Source organism: Saccopteryx leptura, chromosome 4 (assembly GCF_036850995.1).
Source record: "Saccopteryx leptura isolate mSacLep1 chromosome 4, mSacLep1_pri_phased_curated, whole genome shotgun sequence".
Taxonomy (NCBI): domain Eukaryota; kingdom Metazoa; phylum Chordata; class Mammalia; order Chiroptera; family Emballonuridae; genus Saccopteryx; species Saccopteryx leptura.
Window position 1 is genome coordinate 103,911,143 of NC_089506.1, and position 15,151 is coordinate 103,926,293.

Sequence of the window (15,151 nt, forward strand, 5' to 3'; positions counted from 1 at the left end):
TATAGTTAGGTAGCATCTGCTTCTTATAAATTGCATAGAAATACAAAATCCTTAATATATAGTGTCTGTAAGTGTAACTGCTCAAGATCCTCTGATAGTGTCAGCATGTCATTATTCTACAGAAGATGTTTTTAGCTATTTTTTGAAAAATAGTCCCAAAACGCTTATTGATTATTTCAAACTACTCTGGTTTCTTTTATATTATAAGAAATGTGATTAGTTTCAATTCAAATGAAACAAATTATATATTGAATAAAAATAATCCTTCAACAAAACATTTCATATTTGTAAATCATTTAGTATAAGACTACTAAGAACTTCAAAGGCAGTACAGATGATCATAATCACTTTTAGACTTTGAACAGCTTTTTAAGGGATTTTTTAATGAACGGGAAGGTACAGATCAAAACTGCTAAGAAAAATAAAATAGGGTGTACACGAGAATAGAATACATTTGAATGCTTAACACATTGTATACAACTTTTTAATACTAAAAACTTTTAAATGTCCACATGCTTTATTTTCTTTCAGGGGTGGAGAAATAGTTGTTGAAGAAAACTTTTTCACAGTTGAAGGAACTTGGAGGCTCTGTCCCAGCGAAGTTCCAGTGGTTTTATGTCAGGCAGCTTATATTGTAGACTCATTGTCAAATATCTTAGTTTTTAAGGCCTGTAGGTTATGTTGAATAAAGTTCTCTGTGCCTTGAACTTCAGAGAATCTGGAGTCATTTCTCCTAGTAGACCAGTTTTTCATTTTTATTGAATTCTGAATTGTGTCTGACGTGAAGTAGTAAATTATTGGGTCAAAACAACAGTTCAGAACAGCAATGCAGAGAGTGATTGGGTACATGGTCCTCACTGCTGCCACTACTGAGCAATTCACTAGTGTCTGTGTTCTCATAAGAGAGTATAAAATAAGATTGATATTATAAGGCACGAAACAGAAACAGAATATGACCAAATGTACAAAAATCATTTTTAAAACTTTAGTTTTGTTTATTTTGCCTCTGCTTAATGTAACAGGTTTATTTAACGTTCTTAACACTATACTAGAGCAAGTTACATTTAAAATTAGAGGAATAAAAAATCCCACTATTTCAATGAAAATTACAATCCTTGAGAGATAGGTTTTCCATGTGGCTTGTGGGAAATTTTCAAAGCAGGCTTCTGAGGTATTGTTACCCCGAGAGTGGGTAGACTGAAAGAAAACTGCCGGTGCACTTCCTCCCATCACAGTTAACCACACAGCAATACAAACGATTTTTGCATTTCGTTTGGTTCTTAGAGTCTTTGACTTAAATGGGTAGACAATTGCCAGAAATCGATCTACACTAATGCAGGTTAAGAACAGAATGCTTCCGTACATGTTGGTATAAAACAGCATCACTGAGATTTTGCAAAGTAAATCTCCAAATGGCCAATTCCGTGCTGCAAAGTAAAAAATCCTGAAGGGTAGAGTAAAAACGAAAAGCAAGTCTGACATTGCCAAGTTAATCATGTACGTTGTAGTTTCATTTCGCACTTTGAGGGTGCAGAAGAAAATGTATATGGCAACACAGTTGGATATTAACCCAAGCACAAACACCATGCTAAACATGCACCCATACAACGTGTACTTAAAGGAGTCATCATAGGGGCATTGGGAGCTGTTATTGCTTACCATTATAAAGGCACGTTCGGTTTACTGTGGTGAATGAAGTCCTTTCTGTGGTCAAGTCCTTTCCTCAGCAGCAGTCTCCTTTGATATTCAGACTGTGTTCACTTAAAACCTCCAGTGTGTTTGCAAATTCTTTGGATCTTTGGGTAGTTTTATAAATACGTCCTTTCCCCCCAGAATCTCCAAAGGAAACATGAAATTTGTTGCTGTAAAGTTTCTAGTTGGTTCTTCAACAGGAAAATAGTCTTATTTTCTAGTCTCCAGAAAATCTGTGAATCCAGGGCTTGTTAAGCAATGAGCAACCTTTAAAAACTGTAGTCAGTGAAGCCAGTCCATTGGATTATGAATTGTAAAGAGACGCTGTGTTCTGAGATGGAATAAATCTGCTCATCTGGTAAACTTTTATTTCAGTAGTCAGGAAGATATTCCAAAATTAAAGTTTCTGTATGCTCCAGAATGTTTAAGCTAAAGGTAGCAATTTTATTTTGCTTTTCAATGCAGACTTCCAGAGATTTAAACATTCCCAAGTTTTAGTCTCATTTACTGCTTGCTTTCTTTAAATGAAGTTTTCTTTTTTGATGTTTCGATAGTAGATCCCAGATGGTAGTAAGCAGAAGAGTCTTTTGAATGTTCCGAAATAGATTCCTAAGCGTGTTAGCTCTTGCCGAACGAGGCCTTTTCCTCCGTTGCCAGCTGTATTGTGTGATGGACTTTCTCTGAAGTGAAAAATAAAGGCTTGCCAGACTTGTAATATGACATCACAGGAAGAGGAGGCTGGGCTTGGACAAAGAAAGGTTTCAGCCCAGTTTGTTTGCAGTTCTTTAATCTGATAATGTGTCTGCTGAGGACGTACCTAGGAGGCTTGCAAATAAATGGTCACTGTTTAGCTGGGATGTCTGGCTATGAACTCTTTTTATGCAGAAATGCCTTGTGGAATGATGGCTACTTCTCAGGGAGTTTTCTTTCTTTTCTTTCCTTTTAGCCTTTCTTCTACTATTAATAATTGAAAAAAGAAAATCAGTATTAAGCCTGTTTCTCTCTTGTTTGCTTTTGTATTTGGGATATGACTTTTTTTCTCTTTAGAAATAAAATGAATACGAATATGTATTTTTGAATTGAAATTGTTAGTGGTATCTTGAGAAAGCATTTTAAAAACTGTTTAATGACTGAAAGAGAGAAATTTAATGTTTAAGTGTATAAAGGGCTTGATTGAGAGACCAACAGTAGTTGTACCACTCTTGGCTTCTGTTTTCCATAATTGTTCCTCAAGATTTAATTTAATTTTATTTAATTGGTATGATTGTGAATGGCTCTAATTCTGATGTCTTTTATACTATATCTGATAAACAATTTTCTAACATTCTTTGCTCTTTCCTATAAAATTGAATTAATATTTTAGAGCACTTTCTATTTTTAAATTACCACTAAAGAATAAATTTAAAAATGTTTGTTTGGTTCAGTATTAATCTTATGCACATAATTAAATTGCATCCTTTTATACAAATTTTATTTTCATTCTCCAGTCCTCCCCTTACCTTCTTAATACCTATATTTTGGAATATGGTTCAAATTTGTCTTCTTTTAAAAGCTCTGATAAGTGGTTTCTCTTTGTATTTATATTTAAAGTATACTCTGAAATGAACTGGAAGAAGAAAGTGTGTGTGATGGTGCAGTTGAATGAAATGTTACTAACTCAAGGACTAAACCACACATGTTTTTCTTATTTTAAAGTACCATTTTTCAGAAAAGGCTAGATTCAGTTGTGTTTTACTGTCCTTATTTTCTAGTTTGGTTCAATTTGGGCTGAAACTCTGTCTTTTGATATCAATTAATGAAATTTAGGGAATTTAAGAGCAATTATCTTTTGTAAATTACTCAGCTAATTTAAAAATAATGTATAAAAATTTAAAATATGTGTTGCAGGAACATATTTTATGCTGATTTTGTACCTTTTTAATTTAAGCTACACTCTTGTGCTCCACACCTTTTGTTGTTTGTTGATTAATCCCTCTTGAATTGTAATTTATTTTTATTGTTTTAACTGGAAAATTTTTTACAATCAAGTAAGACAAAAATGAGTATTACTTATAATCAAACTTAAAACTTTAAAGGACTGAATTTCTTTTTATAGCATTGATATGGGAAAAAAGGTAGTATGTGTTCACATAAAACATATCAGGAAACTTTGACTAAACAGTAATGAAAGAAGGAGTATTAGTAAGCTTATATTCTCATTGGAGAAAAAAAAATTATATAATTTTTTAGTAATCTACTTTCAAATTGATAATCTCCTCTTTAGTCATTGTTAAGTAATAATGAGATATAAGCAATTATCTGCCCTGACCTCGTTTACGTCCACTTTCATTTTGAATATGGCATTTTGTCAAATAACTAAAATGTATTTAATATTAAAATATTCTTCTACATATTGTTGTCATTCACTTGACTTCTTATTCACTTCACTGTTCATTTGAAACATTTTATGTGTGAGTTATCAGTGCTTAAAAATAGAATACTGTTTGTTAAATTAAGCTTTTTATTATGAGCTAACTCTTCACAGTGCTTCACCCTTAGTAGGTAAAAGTTTACTGATGAATGAATTATATCAATAAACCTGAATTTTGTTAAAAGTTGTTTCTACTGAGAAAGAGCAAGGGAAAAAGATTATTGAATGCTGGATATTTTGAGATAATTAAAGGACCAAAGTGAAATTAGGTACTTTGAAAAATTTTTAGGTTAAGATTTGAAAAATATAGAGTAGCTACTTACAAAGGAAGTTAAATAAATCCAGGGTATTGAATATATTTAATAGGTGCTTTTGTATTTGATAGACTCAGACCAAAGTGTTGTTTAAATGTGAAATTTGTATACTTCTGCAAGTTAAGTCTGAATCAACTTGTTTCTTGTCTGCGGCTTTTAATGGGTATAGTAATATGTCAACTGATTTGAAATTTAGTGAATCTATTAGATTTTTAATTACATCAACAAACCAGATAAATAACCAGCTAGCCTATAAAATAGATGTTTTTATTAATCACTACAGTAATGGCATATAGTGTTTAGTTATATAACTAATTTTTATCACTTTGAGAGACAGTAGTACTCTATTAGTTAACCATTAGAAGTTTAAGGATTTGGGTAACTTCTGAGTTCTTGACTGAATTTCTGCTTATAACTGTGGCTTTGAGGAGGCACATTTTAATGATTTTTTTAATGCCTTTTCAAAATAAACTCATAATAATGTTTGTTGAATGAATAAATAAACCTTTATTGAATACCCACTATAAAATAAGTAATGTGTAAACTGGGCTCCTCTGCTATTCTTCTTTTCTCTAAATTTTTATATGAAAATTTCATATATATATATATATATATATATATATATATATATATATATACTAGAAAGCCTGGCGGTCATACAAAATGACCGCTGTTCTAGATATTATAAATTGTAATTAAAATGATTTGTGCGAAGGTGTCTGCTAATTCAAACTGAATTACCCAGGGCAGGCGGCAAGGACGCCCCTTTGCTTACTGCCCCATGGGGTTTCCCCCTTCTACTTGCTTAATTGCTTAGAGTGCAATGAAGGAAACCACTGGCGGTACATTTCTTAAGAGCCACCACTACCTCAATAAATAAAGGTGATTTAAATAATAAAATGTTAATTCACATGTCAAAGATCTCTTTGTATACAACATTTCTTGTGTAGATCTTTCCATCATTTTTAAGCTTGCCTTGCAGGGGACCATCAATTATTTTTAAATGTACGTCCCTTCTTTCACGAACTCTTGAACAGGCAACATAAAGTTGACCGTGTGCAAATGCAGGCTCAGGTAAAAAAATGCCAACACGCTTAAGCGTTTGGCCCTGAGACTTATTGATGGTCATAGCAAAGGCAAGTTTTACAGGAAATTGTCTATGTCTCAGTTGAAACTGCAATCCTGTTTGAGATGGAGCCAAATCAATTCTTGGAATGACATGTATTTCACCTTTAGAGGAGCCAAAGACTTAGCTATTATGACATTATTTTTCAATTGGAGAACCTCTAGTCTTGTACCATTGCAAAGACCCCTTCTGGTGTTAAGATTTCTTAACAGCATAAAAATTGCTCCAATTTTTAACTTCAATTTGTGAGGTGGCATGCCAGAAGGCGGGACTATTTGAATGCCATGGCAACTTCACCCCATTGGCTAGTACAGTTACGCAAGCAACCAATAAGCTATTGGCGACAGACACTTAAGCCGCATATAATAAAGATATATTGTTTTATCTTGACCCCTCTTTATGCTCACTGCCACCTTTTAGGACTAACCCTGTTCACTCTTATCTATACAGTTGCTATAATGTCTTATCTTCTTATTTTTAATCCTACCTTTTTCCAGTTTCCTCTTGCCAGACTGTCACAGATCAACTCATGAATGAATTCACTAATTATTTATTAATTTATACTCTCTTGCTTTCAGAAAGAATTTAAAGCAGATTACAATTTCAAAACTGATGGACGTAAACATTTAAGATTTTAGGATTTTATTATATGTAAATAATACCTAAATTTTAAAAGTTTGAAAAGAAAGTCATTGTAGGACAGTTAAAAACTTAAATGAAATTTGTGAGAGAAACTATTCTAAACAGTCATATTTACTAGCCTAAAAATTATTTATTTGAACACAGTAAATGTTTCCAAAAGGTAAAATATAATATAAAACACAAATTCATAACACATTAGTAAAAGAATAAAAGCCAACAAGGGTGGGAAGGGTGGTGTGTAGTATGATGTTACAAAATCTAGGCTGCATTTGGAGAACACAATGGATTATGTAGTTTTAATATGATGAAATAAAACTTTCCAGAATGTCAAGGGAAAAACTTTTCTTTATTTCAGAATTACATTGTAAATCTTGACACACGAAACATTCAGTGACAACTGCAAATCGTTTTTTACTGGTACAATATATGCCATTTTTTATTCAATTCAAGAAAAGTACCCAATGTCTAAGTGTGGTTCTGGGAAAACATATTTGTTGGTAGATTAATATAGTCCAATTATATGTGGTAATTTGGTTTAATGCTGGGGTAAGTTTGATAGTCTACTGCAAAGGCTCTCCACCTGAGGACCTGGAAATCTCTGGAAGCCCTGCTGTATACATTCCCCTAGAGGTTGGGTCCATGGCTTTAATAAAATCATCAAATAAGATGTGACTAAAAATAGGTAAGAAACCACAGATCTAAAGAAATGAAGAGGCCCTAGCTGATTGGCTCAGTGGTAGAGCGTCGGCCTGGCGTGCAGAAGTCCCAGGTTCGATTCCCGGCCAGGGCACACAGGAGAAGCGCCCATATGCTTCTCCACCCCTCCCCCTCTCCTTCCTCTCTGTCTCTCTCTTCCCCTCCCACAGCCAAGGCTCCATTGGAGCGAAGATGGCCCGGGCGCTGGGGATGGCTCTATGGCCTCTGCCTCAGGCGCTAGAGTGGCTCTGGTCGCAGCAGAGCGACGCCCCGGATGGGCAGAACATCGCCCCCTGGTGGGCGTGCCGAGTGGATCTCGGTCGGGCACATGCGGGAGTCTGTCTGACTGTCTCCGTTTCCAGCTTCAGAAAAATACAAAAAATAAAAAACAAACAAACAAACAAAAGAAATGAAGAATTAGAAAATCTTATAGGCTATTTCTCTGAAATAATCTGGAAATCTCTGAAATGTTTTGAAAGTTTTTCTCTGTAGGTAGACTAGAAAGAACGTAGACTATCAATTGCTATTGCACATTCTTTATGAATGAAGTAAAAGTGTATATAGGCAATAAATGTAAATACAATTTCATATTTGAAATAGGGATTTGAAAGAGTTGTGAAAAGAGCATAGCAGAGAATCAGAGACACTAACATACAGTCACTTGACCTTTCTTAGTTTCTGGCCCTTTGGCTATTAAATGAGAGAGCTGGACTGCTACTGCTCAAAGATCCCTTTTTGCTTCTGTATCTGATTCTGATTCTTTGAATACTCTGAATGCTTATCCTGCTAAGTTGAGTTCTTTCACTCTTAGGTGTAACAAATCAAGGAATCACTTTTCATTCTTTGTGTTTAAGGATATTTACTTTTGCAACCAGGTTGTGCAAGAAATATTCTTTGCTTAAGCAAGTGTCTCATGATATAAGATGAATTTTGTTAATATTTTGTTATGCTATAAAGATTAAACATTTCAAAAACCCTTTCCTTTATATTTCTATAGCAATTTTCTTTAAAAAGACCTTTCCTTTCCAAAATACAAATAAGGCACTATGCTCTTTTCTTTTTTTGGGGGGGGAGGGGAACAGAGACGGATTCAAAGAGAGAGAGAGAGATAGGGACAGACAGACAGGAAGGGAGAGAGATGAGAAGCATCAATTCTTTGTTGCGCACCTTAGTTGTTAATTGATTGCTTTCTCATATGTGCCTTGACCAGGGGGCTACAACAGAGCGAGTGACCCCTTGCTCAAGCCAGCGAACTTGGCCTCAAGCTGGCAAGCCTTGCTCCAACCAGATGAACCTGCAATCAAGCTAGCGACCTTGGGGTCTCGAACCTGGGTCCTCTGTGTCCCAGTTCAACACTCTATCCAGTGCGCCACTGAGTGGTCAGGCGCCATGCTCTTTTACTATAAGGTTTATCAAAGAGGAATTGATGAAAACTTTAAAGTCTTTCATTAAAAGTTTTGATGGCTGTAACTGGGATTGTACCTAAAATAACATCGAGAACATGAGATAGGTGAAAAATTGGATGAGAGAGTATATAACTTAAACTGAATAAATTTGTTCATGTCCAGAAAAAAGCGTGGAACAGTAAAATTTTAAAATATAACAAATATTTAAAACTTAACTGTACTTATTTTGAATGTAGGAAATATTTGCCATGATGAGATGTGGCTCTTCAAGATTCTTTCACATTTCAAATTTACACTTAATGAAAAAAGCCAAAAGTTATTTTCATTTTGAATTCTTCTGAAGCCTATGATAAGTTTTCTGTTTAAATTTAGAATTGAACAGAATTCTTACAGTTTGAGAATTGAATATTTGTTATTTATGTTAATAGAATGTATTTATTTTATATTAAAAGATCTTTTAGCCTAACAGGAAAATTTATTAAAATCTAGACAAATTTAGTATTACTGTAAGTAGACTGATATCATTTGTAAGTGATTTACTTTTCTATCATTATGGCAAAAACTTAACACTTTTTATCACTCTTTGCCCAAGTTCAAAGGGTTGAACTAGCTTGTAAGGTTAAGGCAAAGTAAAAGTGGATGGGAATGATCTTTGAAGTAGCAAAGAGGGTAGTGGAAATTAAGAGAAGTAAATAAGTCTACTTGAGTAAATATATTTATCACTGCCAACACTTGAGTTGTCTCTTCTTCCTTTTATTCTACCTCTGCCTGCTCCCCCTACCTTTATCTCTGCCTCTTAAATTCTATCACACTTTTCTGTGGAGACCTCTCAATATCATCAGTTCCTTTTCAGTACTTTCTCAGCATTTTGTCTTCCTTTTAAGACATATTCATACAATTCAATTAAGATTAAAAAACAAAGAAATAAATCCAATACAGAGTGTAACTGTAGGCGTTTGTACAGAGTGGCAATGAATATTATCCAAGTTAATTAAAGGGCCTCCAGTGGACATGTCTAACTAGTCTTTGAAGTTGAATTAATATTTCAAATTTTAATTCCTGAAGGCTAGAGCCTTGCCTGGTAATAATGTCTTAATATAGTACCATTAGTATGGTCATATTGTCTTTCTCAACTGAACACACAGAAAATGATTTAAATGATAGTTTTCTCAATTATCACAAGGATGCTACATAACTAGTTTCCCTGTAAAAACCAGAAGAGAGGTTAATGTATCACATAACAATATATGCTTTGGTTTATAAAGGTTTAATTTGGTTATAAAATCTAATTGAGGAAGGTTAGATGGGTTATGGTTTTCAAAAATCTTTTACCTATTTACTGTAGAAGCACCAAAGAGTAGTGAAAAAAACAATTTGATTAGGTGTTAAGTGACTTAGATTCTAGTCCTAGCTGTGTTACTAAAAACTAATGTGACCTTGAACAAATAATTTAACTTCTCTATTGTGTATTTGTAGAAGGAGAGTACTGAACTAGCTTTATGTTTCTATCTAATTTATTCCTCACACTAATTTTGAATGACAGCATATTTGGTCTTGATTTTACAGATTAAGAAACTGAAATTTGGAAAAGTTGTGACTTGTCTAAGATTACAAAGTGATTAAATGATGGAAAATGATGAATCCAGAACTAGAAACTAAGTTCTTACTATTAAGTACCCAGCCCAATTTCTTGTACATGGTTGTCAAAGAATGCAATTCAATGAGTACATGGAGAGCTGGAACAAGAATTCTAGTTTATTTTTTTAATTTCATCGAATTTATTGGGGTGACAGTGATTAACAAAATTATACAAGTTTCAGGTGTACAGTTCTATCACACATTATCTGCATATTTCATTGTGTGTTCACCACCCCAAGTCAAGTCTCCCTCATCACCATCTGTCCCGCTTCTGTCCTCCCCCACCTCCTCCCATCAACCTTTTCCTCCTGCAATCCCCACACTGTTGTTTATATCTATAAATATTTTTTGTTGCTTAATCCCTTCACCTTTTTCACTCAATCTCCCAACTCCCACCCCCTGGTAGGGGTCAGTCTGTTCTCCATATCTATCAGCCGATTTCTGTTTTGTTTGTTAGTTTTTGTTCTTTGATTCCACATATACATGAAATCGTATGGTACTTGTCTTTCTCTGACTGGCTTATTTCACTTAGCATAATAATCTCCAGGTCCATCCATGCTGTCACAAAATATAAGATTTCCTCCTTTTTATGGCTGTATAGTATTCCATTGTGTAAATAAATGTACCACAGCTTTTTTATCCACTCATCTACTGATGAGCACTTGGGCTTCTTCCAAATCTTGGTTATTGTAAATAACACACTGCAATTTGACATCTAGTCAAGTTTTCTCTCTATTAACAGGTTATCTTCTAATCTATTTTTTTATTCACATAAAATACAAAAAACCTTGATTCATAGCTTAGGTCAGTGGTCCCCAACCTTTTTGGGGCCACAGACCAGTTTAATGTCAGAAAATATTTTCAGGGACCAGCCTTTAGGGTGGGATGGATAAATGCATCACGTGACCGAGACAAGCATCAAGAGTGAATCTTAGACGTAACAGAGGGAATCTGGTCATTTTTTAAAAAAATAAAGCATCGTTCAGACTTCAATATAAATAAAACGGATATAATGTAAGTTATTTAATCTTTCTCTGCAGACCAGTATCAAATGGCCCACAGACCGGTACCGATCTGCGGCCCAGGGGTTGGAGACCACTGGCTTAGGTGACTGTTAAGCAAGCAAGAATTTTGTTTTTTTGTTTTGTTTTGTTTTGTTTTGTTTTCGTATTTTTCTGAAGCTAGAAACCGGGAGAGACAGTCAGACAGCTTCCCGCATGCGCCCGACGGGGATCTACCCGGCACGCCCACCAGGGGCAACGCTCTTCCCACCAGGGGGCGATGCTCTGCCCCTCCGGGGCGTTGCTCTGCAGCGACCAGAGCCACTCTAGAGCCTGGGGCAGAGGCCAAGGAGCCATCCCCAGCGCCCGGGCCATCTTTGCTCCAATGGAGCCTCGGCTGCGGGAGGGGAAGAGAGAGACAGAGAGAAAGGAGAGGGGGAGGGGTGGAGAAGCAAATGGGCGCTTCTCCTATGTGCCCTGGCCGGGAATCGAACCCGGGACTTCTACACGCCAGGCCGACACTCTACCACTGAGCCAACTGGCCAGGGCTAAGAATTTTGTTTTTTATATGCGTAGGCTATGTAGACATTTTTTGAAACATGAACTTCTAAAATTCTAAATTTAACCTAATCTCTTAGAAGTTTCCAATTTTCTTTAGATTAAAATTATACTGCAACTTTACTTCTTTATTAGCTTCATTTTTATTGATTAAAAATTATTGGAATTGGAAAAGATACTGTGCCATGTTTTATACAGAGGGATGAAATATTTCTGCTTTCAAATAATTAGAACAAGGGTTTGCTGTGAATAGAAAATTTAACATTTTCCAGCAGTGTTTATTCAGAAATTCAAGTACTCTAGTTTATCTTAATAAGTATTTATTGACTTCCTTTTACCCAGTATTGAGGGTGGAGATATGAAAGGATTGCTCTCTCAGGATGCTCTTGGATAGCTAAATGTTTGTGGCTAGAAAGCTACTGTTTGCTAAACCTGAGTTCTTTTGATCCCAGTAATGAAATTGAATGCATATTAAAAGTTAAATATATTTATTTCCAAATTTATGTTTGTTGGTTATATGTGTTATGAAATACAAGGGCAAAAGTGTTTTTAGAGAACCAAGTTTAATGCTTTGGGATAACTTAGAGGTGAGTAGCTAAAGATATGTCATTGAGTTAGATGTATACATATTTCTATTAAAGATTTAGGAGGGATGCCATAAGAAATGAGCAGGACTGAGTCTCTAGTTCTCAGATTGCTTTGTAAGTGTCTTTATGTGCTCACTCTACACATAGTGTAAATCATAAACACATTATTGCTGTGGTTTATAGAAGAAAAACAACTTGGAATTCTACTGAAAAAAGAAACTTGACCCTACATAAAGAGAGTTTTTAATGTATGTACATTTTATATTTTTAAAAACTCAAGTTAAAGATTTCTTAAAATATATGTATCACTTAAAAATGATTTTAAGGTATTTAATTTTTTTTTTTTTTTTTTTTGTATTTTTCTGAAGCTGGAAATGGGGAGGCAGTCAGACAGACTCTCGCATGCGCCCGACCGGGATCCACCCGGCACGCCCACCAGGGGGTGATGCTCTGCCCATCCGGGGCATCGCTCTGTTGCGACCAGAGCCACTCCAGCGCCTGGGGCAGAGGCCAAGGAGCCATCCCCAGCGCCCGGGCCATCTTCGCTCCAATGGAGCCTCGGCTGCGGGAGGGGAAGAGAGAGACAGAGAGGAAGGAGAGGGGGAGGGGTGGAGAAGCAGATGGGCACCTCTCCTGTGTGCCCCGGCCGGGAATCAAACCCAGGGCCTCCGCACGCCAGGCTGACGCTCTACCACCGAGCCAACCGGCCAGGGCCCACTTAAAAATGATTTTATGTTAAACTTTTTTTTTATTACCTTGTGCCAATCTTATACAATAAGATAACCTCTGAATCAGCAATAACTAACTGGTAAATGTAATGAGAAAATGATTCAATTTAGAACACTAGTATAAATAAAATAAATGTAATATAAAAAGAGCAGAATCTAGATGAAAACAAAAGACCACAATCTAATAAAGGCCATAAAAGAACAATTGAATTTATATGTGTATGTTGTATAATCTAGTAATTTATTTCTAAGAAAATCTGCCTTCACTCCCATTTGTATTCCTATCAGTAGTACCTATTTCCCCACACCCTCACCTAAATCAAGTTATCAGACTTAAATGTTTGTTAAATTAATAGATCAAAAGTGGTATTTTATTTAATTTTCATTTAAGTTATGAGTGAAGTTGAACCTAGAAATAGACCCCGAACTTAGTAGAACACAACATATGATAATGTTATCACTTCAAATCAGTGTAGAAGTAAAAATATACATAATTCAGTAAGTGCTAATGAATCATCAGGGGAGCAATTTGGGGGAAAAATGGACTTCAAATTACTCTTAATGCCAAAATAAATTCCAGCTAAATTAAAAATATAAATGTATAAAAATGACTTCATTAAAAAAAAGACTCCATAAAATTTTGGGGAAAAAAATTATACTTATAAAAGACAGTAGAGTACTAAAGGTTTTCTATGTATTATATAGGAAGTCTGTGGTTTTGTTTAAAAAGATACTTTGACTTAATTTTGTTTTGTTGCAAGAAACATTGTAAACAAAGTAGAAAATGTCAGTTTATCATATTGCATTTTTATATAATAAGTTAATTTCTCCCCAGAAATGTATATTAGAATAAAACTAACAAAAATTAACAATTCATTCAAAAAAATGGGGAAAAGATCTGAACAAGCATATAATTTTTTTCCTTAACTAAAAGGTAGTTTTCAGTCAGTTTTAGATACTGAATTAAAATTAATATTTTTTAATTTTTTTAATTTTAGGTCTTCAAAATTAAAATGAATATACCTGTGATTATATTTGTTTTTATTTTTTACTTATGGATTTTTAAGATCTAGTTCTATGAACATTATTGCAAGTACACTTAAAAGCAGAAACACATTTGACAAACATTTATTGAATTTTAAAAAATTTAGAACTCTACTTCAGCTGATCTGTATTGGCATCTAGTCTTAATGAAACGGGATTTTTTTTATATATCAATACATGTATTTATTTATTTTTACATTTTACTCTTGTTCTGCCAACAGTGTCTGGAAATAGCAGTAATCCTATGCTTCAGGTGCTTTTACCCTACAAGCTCAGGATTTCCAAGATTCCTTTTCCCACCAGGAATGTTGGAGCAGCAAGTGGGACCAGCAGAAGGGACATAGCGACAAGAGGCAGACTAGCCTGATACTCCCCTTCCCTGCCAAAAATTAGCCAGGCTGTAGAGAGATGCCAGTAGGGAGACTTCACCAAAACCCCTCCTGGATTCTGTTGGAAAAGGGACAAATATCTATTTAGATTATCTGCACATTTAAAAATTGGATTGTTTTTTGGGGAGTGCTAAGTTATATGGATTCTTTATATATTTTTTTATATTAACCCCTTAGCAGATATATTATTGGCAAAGGTTTTCTTCCATTCAGTAGGTTGTCTTTCATCTTGTTGATAATTTCCTTTGCTGTGCAAAAAGAAATAGTTTTAGTTTGATGTACTCCCGTTTACTTACATATTTTCTCTGTTGTTTCCCTTGCCCAAGGAGATAAGTAAAAAAATATTTACTAAGAGCCATGTTAGAGAGTTTATGCCTATATTTTCTTCTTAGAGTTTTATGGTTTCAGGTCTTACACTTAAGTCTTTAATTCATTTTGAGTTTATATGTGTATATGGTGAAAGAATGTGGTCTCATTTCATTTTTTTTTTTTTGCATGTATCTGTCCAGTTTTCCAACAGCATTTATTGAATAGACTGTTTTTACCCCATTGTACGTGCTTGCCTCCTTTGTCATAGACTGATTGACCATATAGGTGTGGGATTATTATGGAGCTCTCTGTTCTGTTCCATTGATGATTAGTTTTTATACCAGGACCCTGCTGTTTTGATTTCTATTGCCTTGTATAGTTTGATATTGCATGATACTTCCAAATTTGTTCTTATTTCCGAAGATTGTTGTAGCTATTTTGGTTCTACATACATTTTAGGAATTTTTTTTGTTCTAGTTCTGTAGAAACTTGAAATAATATTGTAATAGTATTGAAAATACTATTGGAATATGGATGAGAATTGCATTAAATTTTCATTTTGCTATAGGTAATATGGCTATTTTAACTATGTTGATTCTTCCAATTCATGG

At 34.6% G+C, this 15,151-nt stretch overlaps 2 protein-coding genes across 4 annotated transcripts in view; one reads left to right on the forward strand and one right to left on the reverse strand.

Moving 5' to 3' along the window:
• Positions 1 to 15,151, forward strand: part of RB1 (RB transcriptional corepressor 1) — a 196,740-nt gene that overhangs the window by 136,124 nt on the left and 45,465 nt on the right. The window lies entirely within an intron of this gene.
• On the reverse strand, positions 576 to 3,118 carry LPAR6 (lysophosphatidic acid receptor 6). The gene has a single exon (XM_066380886.1). The coding sequence runs from the start codon at positions 1,660 to 1,662 to the stop codon at positions 628 to 630; it is 1,035 nt and encodes a 344-aa protein (XP_066236983.1). The 5' UTR covers positions 1,663 to 3,118; the 3' UTR covers positions 576 to 627.

What these genes read in the sequence shown, in the direction of transcription:
- LPAR6 (XM_066380886.1), bottom strand. Translation starts at nt 1,662, where the DNA reads ATGGTAAGCAATAACAGCTCCCAATGCCCCTATGATGACTCCTTTAAG.